Source organism: Oryzias latipes, chromosome 20 (assembly GCF_002234675.1).
Source record: "Oryzias latipes chromosome 20, ASM223467v1".
In the NCBI taxonomy this organism is placed as follows: Eukaryota; Metazoa; Chordata; class Actinopteri; order Beloniformes; family Adrianichthyidae; genus Oryzias; species Oryzias latipes.
In genome coordinates, this window is record NC_019878.2 from 12563968 (window position 1) to 12577245 (window position 13278).

Here is a 13278-nt window from a genome sequence, read left to right on the forward strand (position 1 = left end):
ACCGCTATTAACTAAATGATTTCACTTGATTAGTGATTCATGGGAAATGTCAAGTTGACCTCAAGTTGAACAGCAGAGGTGATACTCTGACACTCATCTGCTCATTCCTGTTGGGCTGAACTTTGATTTATGAGGCTTTCACATTTGTGTCACATTATTAAATTAAAAAGATGCATTGCAGCATGATTTTCCATCCCATATCTGTTACTGGGTATCATGTTACTTTAGTAACAATTCAGTTTTATTTCTACAAATGACAGTTCCTTCCATTTTATGTCTTTGCTTTAGTTTGGCTTAGCAGATCTTTCCTGTCCCTCCTGTCTAACCCACCAGTGACCCGGCCTTCTCAGCAACCTGCTCTGTAAACACAGTGAAGTCATTTTCACATTTAGGGAACAGTGTGGGTGGTGGTCACCCTTGTTGGGGTTGTGATGGTATCTGCTGGAGGAAGTGTGGAGACATACAGTTTTCCATGTGCCAACACTGCATCTTACCGGGAAGACGTCATAATAAGGTTTCTTTGATTTCACTCTGGCATCCTTATCTAATTTACAGAATTGACAGACATATTTTAATCCAAAGGCATCTGTATCATATTCTGAGACCCCTGTCTCATTAGATTAGCATGATCCAAAGTTTCCTTAAAAACCCCTTTGTAAATCTGGGTTTTCTACCATGTAATGCATCATCATTCCACTAGAGGCAGTAGAAGGGCTATTTACAATTGGCTGCCTGTATAAAATCTCAAAAACCCTTTTGGTGTAAAAAAGGGGTTTGTTAATTTTCAAAACTTTATGGTGGAAAGAACTCATCTAGTGTTGTTGTTTTTAAAATTACCACTTGCTGTATTGAAAGAACGGAACATTTGTTGATAATTCTTTATCATACATTTGCACCATGTCAAAAATGTCTATCAAATTGGAGAAAGTGGGTAAATCTCTGAATACTCATGTCAATATTTTTGCATCTTAAACCAACATTGTTGTGGACAGAAACTTACTAAATCACCCAACATTTCATAATTGATACAATTTGAATCACTTAAAAAAATGATAGCAAAATGTTGTCAATGAAAAAAATTACAAACAAAAAAGATTCTGTCAATTCTTTGATTTCGTGGACTTTACAGGGTTAAAGCTGCACCATATATGGAAATAATATTGTTATGTCTTATCTTATTGATGCTTCTACCAGTGTAGATGCTCTGCATGTTGACTTTATTTTCAGGTCTCCCTGTCTTGACTTATTTCGTTTCTGGCACATCCCTGCAACATAAACGAGTACCATTCCAGGATGTGATGGATGTTTCTGCAGCTCAGTCCTCTCGGTCACATCCGGGTGTTGTATAGATCTCCGTCTCCCACACAAACAAACACCAGCGGCCGGTGCATTTAACGAGCAAAAACACCTCAAATACGCAGAGTTGCTGAGGCGTAAGGTCAGATGGGAGATTCCTGCCAGCAACATGCAATCTGTTCCTGTCAGACGCAGGAAGATAAACCTGCGCCTGTCACCTTTCATTTATGCACACTTCTCTGCACCATAAGCAACAACAGCCGCTTATGATCCAGGACTTTTTCCTGCCCATATAAGCCACAGTCTAGCATCACATGAGGTCACACTCCCACATTTCCACGGTGTTTCATCAATATTTAATTCATGTCTAAACATTAAACATAAGAAAACTGGGAAACCCCACGCTCTGAATGTAAGTCTGCAATTTTCCAGTTTTAAAATTCATTTTACAACATATAAAACACAAACAGCACATTTGAAGAAAATGTTTGGATTAAAAAAGTATCTAAACTCAATCAGTTTAACAAACTTTAACAAACTTTTCGGAACAGTTAGAAAAATGTGCATGAAAACAGCTCCAATATCGCTTGCAAATTCAGGAACGGATAAATGAGAATTGGCGGGGGCGGGACTTTCAGGCAGACGTCCTGAGCTCAGCCTGGTTGATGACGATGTCGGCATAGGGCTCAGACTGAGACGCAGTCACCTGTTGGTCTGACAGCAGCTCTGGAGGGAGAAAAGGCTCCATGTTAGCACCAACGTCCACAAATGCAACCTGAACACAAATCATGATCAAACAACACCCCACTGCAGTAGAAAGATGCTAATATCCTTCAATTGCAATAAAGACAATATTAATTATTCGTCAAAGGAAATCCAAAAATTAATCTAGAAATATATTCACTGCTGTCCTTAAGGAGACATAGTTTTAGGATAATATTACTTTTCAGTGAGGTAATATGCTAAATGAGAAACCTTTTTTTTAATTTTATTTGTGAGATAAAACAAGTTGATTGCTGTATGGGTTTTATTTATCCTTGGACAGTCATGATGTATTTTTAGTTAAAAAGTGTTTGAGGTTAAACCTTTTTTAGGCTCAAGAAGATACAATTTAAGATAAAAGTGTGACTGATAAAAGAAAAAGGGGTTTCTGACCCAGCAGTTTGTTGAGAGTCTGAGCTGCAATGAACCGGTCGGCCTCTGGGGGCAGCAGTGAGTCAAAAGTAACCTGTCCGAGTCCCTGAATGGTGGAGTAGATCCAGCTGGAATCGAGAAGAAATAGGAACAGCGTGGGAAGTTAATCCAAACTGATTAAAGATCTAATATAAAGGCACGATGACTGCTGATAAAAATGGCAAAATCTATCCAAGAAAAGTGTTTGATAGGACAATTCCTGTATGTTTGTTTTTATGGGGGAAGAGCCTGGAGCTCATCCCATTCCTCAGTTGTGCTTTTTAATTTAAATTGATCAAATCCATCTACTTTTAAAGTAAAGTGCAACGCAGAAATAGTCTCATGAAACCATTACTAGTCAGAAAGGATAAACATTATGGCAATAGGTTTTCAAATCAAGCATTTATAGGTTAAATAAAGCAATGCAAATATCTTGCAGGAACGTCTGTTCGTGTGTGCATGTGTGCGTTGGGCCCGTCCATGTTCTGCGCTGAGTACCTCGACATGTTTCCGTCTTCAATGTCATCAGGAACCTCTGGCATCTTAATGTTTTCCTCCATGATGGGCTCCATAGGTAGCTGGAGCTCCTCCTGCAGAGACCTGCACAGAAACAGCAGCACACAAAGGGAATGCTTTCATGTTTCCTCTGGCTCCTGCTGGACTTCAGTTCCTCCATCACTCACCATCTGCTGGCAGGAGTCAGCACATCGCTTGAAGATCTATTTTCTTTGGACAGGTCGTGGATCACATCTGACACAGCTTTTCCACACAAAAAACAGTGAAATAAATATTTTTTTTAATCTAAAATTGTGAAAAAAAACCTGCAGCAAACTCACATGAGGCGTCTGAAAGTTGGATTCCTGACACACCAGACAGCTGAGAGAAGAAAGGTGTAACAAAAAAACAACAGGTTTTAAAAAAAATGGCATCCTTTTCCTGTAAGATAACATTTTTATCAAAGTGGAGGACATAATCAATCGTGGTTATCGATTCCTGCTGTGACCACCCTCTCACCTCCTTCATGTAAGAGTGCCTTCTCTTCCTTTCCGCCCTGAGTATTTCCATGGCCTCCTCCTCCCCACTCTGCCTTTCTCCCGGCAGGACGGAGAGTGAGGCCTGCTGTTTCCATAGCGACAGGAGGTCAGGGTGGAGAAGAGCTTTGAAGGAGTCAAACATGGAACATATGAAAGGCTGCTATGGTTATAGTTTGTACCAGAGCTGTGGTCAGAGACCACAGTGAGAAAGCATGCCGTTTAGGATGAATCCGACCATTCAAGCTGGAAAATTACTAACAAGAAGAGCATTTGGAGGGTTTCTTCAACAGCAAATGTATAACACAGACCAGAATTTACTTCTTAAATAAACAATCTTTTATGTTTAGTTTTTTTTTTAAATTCCAACACTTGCTACCAACCTCCACAGGGGGCGACAAAGAGCTGAGCAGGAGTGTCACAGTTGATCACAGAGCCCAGAATCACCTCAGCCTGACGGAACAGAGATCACTTTGATAGCATTGATAGAAAACCCTTTGAAACGAAGAAGTAGAAGCTTAACGGAAAGAACAGGAGATTAAGAAGAAGAAGAAGGGAAATAAAATCAATAAACTCCTATCCACTGGGTTTATGGATAGCCAGTGAGCTGCAGTTTAATTAACCGGCGTCCTGGTGAATCGACCCTTTATTGGCAAGAAGCTGATTTTAAAACAAAGAGATTGAAAATTCAGTGAACTACAGATCCCAGGAAATTGGGCATGCAAGTGCTGAACATGCAATGGAGGAAAACATGTTTGTATATGAATTTTTGAAATACTAAACATTTTATACTGATATCTAAAACAAACTTTATTTAAAATCTGAGATACTTTGTTTAATTGAACATATGGTGTCTTCTCAAACATGCATATCCTGAAGTGATGCAGGTTTCATCTACCAGATTCAGTGTCCCGGTCTGTGGGTTTCCAATCTGCTCCTGCATGGCACTGTGGGATAGCTGGACCTGTACGTCTGCAAAAACCAGCTGTCTTCTGCGTTCACGCTGCCGACGAGGAGGAACAGCCATCTGAGAGCAGCGCGCCAAAAAAACAACAAATAATATATTTCATCAGAAATCCAAAAAAAAGGCTTCTTTGTGACTTTAACTGTCTGCTTGCTTTTAAATAAAATGCAACCTGCTGCTTAAAGTTTGTGGCTCGCCAGCTTCAGTCACTGCTCACCTCTGCATCCAAAATTCCTGCTGGTTCATCTCCTAAGCTCTCGGATGCTCTTCTGGACGGAGTTGGCATGGCAACGTGTTGAGGCGTCATCTCGAGAGCAGCAGCTGCTGCAAGAAGCCCCACCGGTCGGTCAGCATCCTCGTCCGGCAGCCACACACTGTCCTGCTCCCCTCCCAGTGTGGTCTCCTTCAGCCTGAAAGCAGCACCATGCATTCGGTTTGTGGAGATGTCTGCTCCTAACTAGAAGAGACGAAGCTGGTCCTACTGAGAAGGAAGACTGGCACCCCCATGGAAGGAGCAGAAAAACAGAAACTCACTGATCAATAGAGGAAACGGTTCCCTGGTCTTTGACCAGGTCCTCCGTCTGCTGCCGCTCGGCTTCTGTTGAACAAATATTCACAACAGAAATAAAAAATAATAAGGAGCCGCAGAGAGGTTTTTCCGAACATTTTGACTTTCTTTCAAGACCATAAAATGAAATTTGGAAAGCTTTTGACTGAACAAGATCAAATAAATTAGAACAAAAATGTATTATTTAAAGCAATTTAATTTGACAAAATTATTCCACAGATTTCATGGGGATTTTGTCCATATTTTTGCCAATAAATTACACTGGAACAAGAGTCTGCAACCGCTAAAACTAGAAGAGCCATTTGATCCAGTTTCTCACTGACCAAAACCCAACGAGAGCCACAAAGTCCCACTTTATGTTTAGATAAATAAGCTTTATTTATCTTTTTGCTGTCATTAAGATTTCTTATTTAGAAAAGTAGCTTTAGAATCTTTACAATAATTAAATAATAACAAGGTTTTCTAAAAATGGCAACTTGAACTTCTTTCACTTCTATCAGCAGCCCATCCAAGTTCCTTCAAAATAAAATACATCCTGTGTCAAACACGATCCTCCTGCTGCAGCAGATTTACTTGAATAATAAAATGGAAAAATCCAAATCAAACATGGCATTTTCTAACATTATGTATGTATGGACAGTAGGATAAAAAATTTACCATAATTCTTTTATCTTACATGTTAAAAATCTAAACATAAATGACAAAACTTAATTCACAAAAAGAAAAGACCCAAAACTAAAACAAACCCTAACCTATTATTTATCCTTATTTTTTGTTGTTGCATGTTTTTTTCAAATCCAAAGAGCTTCACTGAAGAGGTAAAAGAGCTGCATGGGGCTCCGGAGCCACATGATGCAGATCCCTGCACTACAGTGAAACAAAGAACTTCAATTGGAGACATTAGTTTAAAGTTTATTTTTCATTTTGATCCTAAATTCAAAAGGTCTAACTGTTCATAATTTGCCCTTTTTTGTCCTATAAGACAATCAACTCCTAAAGTAGGACAGACTATTCTAAATCCTGCATCCACCCCCCTGAGATGGAACATTTTCCAGAACATAAACCTTCTCTTTTACAACACATTCACTTCAAATTGCTTTTTTTTCCCCCCACACTCCAGCTGTGCCAAAAAACAAATAAAGATTTGCCTTATATCAACAACAAGAAGTTCTAGCATCTATATTCACATTTCAGTAAAACCCAGAAAAACTCACCTTTCCAGAACAGGTCTGGCTGTTCCATCAGCAGCTCGATGTCTTTGGCAGTGGCTTCAGGGAGGTCGTCCCCCTCAAAATACTAGCAGTTCCAAAAGAAGCTGTTAGACACTGATGCTGTGAGGTATCTATCTCAGATTAACACATTTTTGGTCAGTTTTTGTGTTTGGAATAATGACTGAAGGGCTATCGACTGCAAACCAAACGTAATCCCAGCGGACGAGCCGACAGGAGAAACACAAACAATGCAGGTCAGGTTGATGTGATTCAGAGAGACGCCATCAAAACAAAACGCAGTCCCGCTTCCAGGAGAGCCTCATTGTTACTGTGGGGGAAACACAGCGGCAATGCTCCATTTCCTGACCGTAATGTCTGCGTAGAACATGTGGACCCCTCATGCTCTTCAGACTATACATGTTCAGGGGTCCAAACTTGATCAAATACATATTTCAAGCACAGAAATAAACAAAACAGATAAATGTGAAACACAAAAAAAGGTCCAAAAGTGGATTTTAGTTTTCAACATCACCCTACATTTTTACGTTACGACTTAGAAGCAGAGACACAAAGTTAAAAAGTTCATTAGGGGTGTCGTACAATGAACCTTTGGGGTATGTTTTCAGTTCAGACAGAAAACCTTCCTTATCTGCTAAGGACAGTGGGTCGTAGAACCCCCTCATCCTAGATTGGGGTAAGAAGCAGGCAATAAAACACAGAAAAACTGTTGCCGAAAAGGTAAAAACAGCCAGTTTGAGTTAACATTCAAAAACACATTTAAACAATGATAACAAATAAGATCAATTTCTTTCACATTCAATCAAAGGCTTCTCCATTTATGAGTGTTTTAACTTCACCGTTGCTAAAATTAAAAGCTGCTGCTTTTATTACCATTTCTTGCAAATGGAAAGGATTGAAAATTGACTTTATAGTCAAACTGTGCTCGTGCGGAAAGTCTTTAAATTTATTTTAAAGAGTGTAAAGATGCATGGATGTTAGTCTTACATGATGGGAAACTGTAAAACTGTGCAAAAGGCAGCAAACAGATTTTCCTGTTAGTGTGTTCTTACTTGGCTTTCCAGGAGAACAAGGAATGTCATTTATCCATCTATTTTATAAATCTGCTGAATCCCTTTCAGAGTCACACGGTTGCTGGAGCCTATCCCAGCTGTTGAGCGAAGGACAGGTGGTCAGTCCATCGCAGGGCCACACAACCACACACAAACTCGCATTTACACCTAGGGACTATTTGGAATCGCCAGTTGACCTATCCGGCATGTTTTTGGACTGTGGGAGCAAGCTGGAATGCACAGAGGAAACCCACACATGCACATGGAAAACATGCAGACTTCACATAGAACAGACCCAGGTGGAGATTCAAACCAGGGCCATCTACCTGTGAGGCAAGAGTGCTAACCACTACACCATTGTACAGCCCAGAAAGACAAACGATTTAAAATTAAAAATTAAAAAGCCTTGATCTTCACCACAAACACAGTGTGAAACAGAAGCTAACCAAGCTTCAGACAAAGACGTTAAGCCGGTGTGCTGCGGTCCATTTGACGCAGTGATGCACCCGGACATTGGCCCGCCTTAAAATGATGACGACGAATGTTTTCTGCAGAACCTGGACTCTGACAGGGAGTTTACCTCAGCAGTGTTGATGACAAACGGCTCCTTCTCCGTCAGGGTGATGGCAGCTGGAGGTGAGCTGAAGCCTGGGTTAACACAGCAGAACAAATCCAGCTTGAGGGTCTACAAGGATGAGCAGACTTTAACAGCAGCAGAAAGCAGCCACAACTTTCAGAATCGTATTGTCACTGAGCATAGCAGATCCAAAGGAATTCTAAATGCCGAAGCAATAAACGGATTTTATAATTATATATTCAAGATTTAATGTGTCTGATGTTGAGTTCATAAACCTGAAATTCAATAAAAAAATCAATAAACTACGTAAGAATAAGTTAAGTGTGTTTCCACTCTGTGAGACAAACAAATAGCTCTCAAAAGATTTAATAGGAGCTGATTGTTTGTGACTTTTGCTCTTTTAATCTTAAACAGAGGCTTTTTCCGCTGTTAACAGTGACAGTGCAGCGTGAATCTCACCATTATTAGGTGCTGAGTTACGGCTGCGCTTCAAGGAGTCCTGCACATCTCTGTCTGCAATCACAAAATCAGCCTAGAAAAACAAAAAACACTACAATCATTGTGTTGAAAAGAGACACACAGGCTGGTTTTAGTCTTACACTACAACTGAGTGAGTGTCACCCGTAGAAAACGGCCTCCTTCTGGCTCCAACCAATTCAGCTGCCATTTTTTCGCAATGCAAACCTTGTTGGAACCAGAAATCGTCAGTAAGCAGTGATTGGTCCGATGGTTAATGTTTCTATGGCAACCATTCTCGCCAATCAGGACTGAGCTTGTTGGACGTCCACACCCCTACCACTTCAAAGCACGCTCAGGAGAATCTGTCTATGTTTTGAACGTTCAATTGAGGCATCTGATTGGTCGGTTTATAACTTGAATAACGTGTACTACAGAAAAAATATCATGAAAAAAAGAACATGTTAAAAAACTGTATCAGAGCGAATTGTTATTCTGGCTGAGTAACAGCTGCTCATTTCTCAGTAGAAGTCTACGGGTACTTCCTGTTTGGAACGCAAGACGGGAGGGGATCACTCAGTCCAGTTCCCAGATACAGTCAATGGTTCCAGTGCATCCAGATAAAAAAAATCCCCAACAGGATTTATCAAATCTATCAACAGGAGAGCAAACATGGATTTTACAGGGAACAGAGGATCCACTTCTTCTGTTCTCTACGCTGCCTTCTTCACTCATGAATACTACAGTGACGACACCTCCTCCTCTTCGCATGTCTCTTGAAATCCAGAGAAGTAGCGGCTGAGGAAATGTATCTCTAAGAAAGCTGGTGTTGGCCAATACCAGTCCAGAAAAGTTTAAGGGACAGGAAGATTCACCTCATCTCAGCGTTTGATAAATCTCACTCATTGTCTCTCAAACACTTCAGAACCGCTCCACAATATGCAACGTTATTCAAGTCCCACTCCGATCAGCCTTTGATTTATTTTGTTTTTTTAAAGAAAAGTCACTAGAAATTAATCTCGGAGTTGTGGGGAGGCCTACTGACGCGGAGTAAGCCCGCCCTCACTTCCCATCGTCCATTTGTTTACACTCTGTCCTGGTAGCTTACAGCCCCTCACACCCTCAACCTAACATTACCAGCGCAAAAATAAATAAATAAAATAAATAAAAGTGAGCAATATTGTAGTTTTTGAGACAGATACCAGCTCAGACGAGAAAGATGTGCATGGATCTAATGGTCTGCAAGTGGGAGGATCAGAATGGAGCGGAGCAGGGAGCTGGTGGCCTGCCGTTGTTGCTTCTGTGTCACAAATACAATCTTTTTCCAACTACATTTTTTTTGTCTGCTCTGATTCACAACGATTTGAATAAGGAAATACCCAGAAATGCAATTTTAAGCCTCATTTTATTTTTAAATGTCATCCATCATGACAAAAATACCACCAGAACATGGTAAAAACACCAAAGACATGGTTTTCATCCGAGTGGATCTTTAAAGAGACCTCTTCGATCAGGACGCTTCTCTTTTAAACCTCCAATAAAATTCTGTCATATTTATATTAATGCGGCCACATTTATAGTGTATGTTGTACCTGGTATATTTCATTTGGACTGGGGATATGATAAGATTCCAAGACACCGAAGAAGGGGTCCTGAGCTCCATCCGTCTCCACCAGCATCTCCAGACTGTCAGGAACATCCATCAGCATCCTGCAAAATAACCTGTGTTATTCCTCAATGAAATGCAGCTTTAGGATGGCTTTCATCGCAATTTTGCACCACTTGTAATGCGCTAAGAGGCTCACTCATCATAAAATTAAATAATGCACATCTGGAGAAAATAGTGAAATGATACAACACCCCAGAAATGGACACATACTTTGCTCCTGTTCAATAACCGCTCATCAAACATTCATAAAAGCCATTCAGATGAGCTTCATTTGTCTGTCGCACACTCGATAAACCATCCTCTGCTTTTCACTGCCTCATCTTTATTCCATTCAAACATTCAATCTCATAAATATTTTCCCTGAAGCTCACAAATAAATCCAGTGTCTCCACAGTGTAGCTCCTACTTCACAGTCTACATAAAAGTCGCTTGTTGCATTATCACCCAGTGTCTGTCTGTCTGGATTATTGCGTCAACACCTTTCGGGCTCTTCCATGTCGATGCGCACGTGTCTTTTACAGCGCAGCAGGCGGTGGATGGTTTGCTGAATTTCCTCTGAAAGGTTAAAAAAAAAAAAGGAAAGCAGTAGTCTTTGCAGAAATATGACAAAGTCAATGACAGACAAAAACTGGAAAAAGGGCCTAAATCCCTGTCACAAATGCAGAATAAATGAATAAAATGTTATTACCGTAATGGTAGGTGTATCAGAAATGCAGCAGATGTTGACAATAATACATTTTCTATTCCTACTGATCAATGAAAGGAAAGGAATATGGACTGCTAGCTAGTCATCCTCCATTCCTGATCACCCGGCCCTGCATTGTGTTGTTTTCATCAAATCAGATGATTGCAAATCTGTTGGACGCGCTCTCAGGGCTGGCGTGTAATTTGAACCTGGATGGCTCTAGACACAACAGCAGAACTGTATTTGATTACATGGCTTTCATCAGTTCCATGCTGGCTCCTAAATTACAATATTTCAGCTGAAAAACAAGATCTCATCTGAGAGCAGGGCTTCATTTTTAACATTTCTACAAACTGAGAGAAGAAAATCCTTGAGTCATGTGGGTCAACCTTGAAAAAAGTGCAACAGGAAAAGCTGCTGGTTTGATTTGGTTTCATATTTCTTTTATATTATCCAGCAATCAATTTATGAAATATTACACCCATCCGCCCTGCCTGATTTCTGCTACAGCATAAATGTCTTCGTCTATTTCTTTGAAACCAATTTAAAAACATCAGAGGTCTGAGCTGTTCATCATAGGTTCACTTCAAATCATGGCAGAACTGTTTGCATAATCAGTGACTGACAAATGCTTTTCACGTTTGGGAAGGCGAGCTGTCCTAAACTCTGATTTTTCATTTTTATTTTCTAAAGGTTTCTCCTTTGTCTTACCAAGCAGGAAGCCACATTGCTTGTAGTAGACCACAACCACTCCATACTGTAGCTGGGAAGACAGGTAGAGAGAAAAGCGAGGCCTCGGCTGGTTGGGCTGTGGTGGAGGAACCTGTGCAGTGATGTAGTCCAAAATGGCCCCACTGTAAACGGTTAACAAACAAAAATTTACTCCTAAATGTGTTATCACATATTCTCTTTAATATGTTCATACATTTAGCTTCATTAATTGTAAGACTGGTATAACAAATTTAAATAAGCTGAAACTTTCCTATTTTTTAAAAGTATTAAAAAAAAGGCTGGTCATGCCTCCATTTTTTAATTTATTTTTGTTTCATATTTGACAATGCTGTGGTATTAATGAATTTAGATTTTAAACATAATGCCGTAAAAAAAGATAAAAATGCATATTTTTTTTACATGTCATTACATGGATGTAATCCTGGTGCATTTTTTAGTAACACAGTCAGAGCATTAAAAAATACAACAGCCAACATTTTCATTTAAAATACAATTAAACCCAATTTCGTTTAGGCCTACATATTATTTTCAATATTAGGGATAAATAAAAATTATGACATTTTAATTTCACACTATACACCATTTTTATATTATTTTATATTAACAAAAATATCCTATATAACTCAGACATTCTTACCAGGTTCGCTTAACATTGACTTTCACGAGCTCTTTGCGATGGACTTGAATACCTCTGGTAGCGGCTAACCTAGAAAAACATATTCAAAAAATGTAGATACTCCGCTATTTTAATACGTCGATCAACCATTAAGACAAACAAGGATTAGTTTTTTTTTTCGATGTGTCACTATAAATCAAAATAAATGACATTTGTAACTTACCAAACAGTAGAAAAGCATCCTGTGTGTCTCTGGAGGACATTTGGGTAATAAAACATTTTTTTTTTATCTTTGTTGGTTTAGTAAGAATCAAAGTAAGCCTCGAAGTTTACAAACTTGATCAAGAAAAATAAATAACCACATTGAAGTCGGTAGAAGAAATTTCCCGCGTTGACTCAGAACGGACCAATCGTAGAATTGGATTCTGGTTAAACGTAAACATCTGTGATGCGTTCACAATAATCGGAAAACTGAGAATTATTAGTTTTTCGGGGTTCCTGTGTTTAAGATCAGACGCACAAACAATAGACAATGAACAAAGACGTTAACTCTTTCTACAGCAGTGAGAATTGAATTACCTGTGCATTATTTCGATTTAATGAAAGCTTCATCACAGCATGACAGTTCTGAAGACCCATTCCAATGAAAAAAAAAGTAAATTTAAATTGCATTTCTGAGTATTTCTATTCAAATCGTTGTGAATCATGTGCAGACAAAAAATGGAAAAAACTGGTAGCAGTGACTCAGGTGCCACAATTGGTAAACAAGACGCTTCCTGCTCTACTTCATTCCGATGCATCCACTTGCAGATAAAAAGGATCCATTTAATCTACATCTTCATTTTCCACGATCAAGCGGGCATCTGACTCAAAACTGTACGGGTGGATAGATCCAATATTGCACACCATTTTTGTTAATGTTATGTAGGGTTGTAAGGGGCTGTAAACTAGTGGGAGCGAGTGTAAACAAAAGGATGATGGGAAATGAGGGAAGGCTTACTGCACGCCAGTAGTCCGGCCCAAATTTCTGATGAACTCCTAACGCTCTGCAGAATCTGTCCTGGATAACAACACATTTTTTTTTAATTTAGGCTTAAAAACGTCATAATCATAATTAAAGGACCATTGGAAACACTTTAAAAATAAGTCAAAAAATGATCAGAGTCGCATTTTAATTATGTGCTCAATTTCCAAACAATTAAATGTGGAGCTGCTTACACTACTAAAATA

At 39.4% G+C, this 13278-nt stretch overlaps 1 protein-coding gene across 1 annotated transcript; it reads right to left on the reverse strand.

Annotated features, from left to right (window-relative positions):
• Positions 1 to 1198: 1198 nt before the first annotated feature.
• rec8 (REC8 meiotic recombination protein) lies at positions 1199 to 12897 on the reverse strand. Its single transcript, XM_004081216.4, has 18 exons — positions 12272 to 12897; positions 12070 to 12138; positions 11412 to 11554; positions 10495 to 10570; positions 9939 to 10056; positions 8350 to 8422; positions 7894 to 7961; positions 6247 to 6328; positions 4999 to 5062; positions 4682 to 4874; positions 4399 to 4527; positions 3884 to 3953; positions 3484 to 3626; positions 3306 to 3345; positions 3153 to 3228; positions 2968 to 3069; positions 2452 to 2558; positions 1199 to 2022 (listed from the first exon to the last, which is right to left on the reverse strand). Exons 1-18 carry the CDS (start codon positions 12325 to 12327, stop codon positions 1931 to 1933), a joined length of 1701 nt encoding a protein of 566 aa, XP_004081264.1. The 5' UTR covers positions 12328 to 12897; the 3' UTR covers positions 1199 to 1930.
• Between the last annotated feature and the right edge of the window lie 381 nt (positions 12898 to 13278).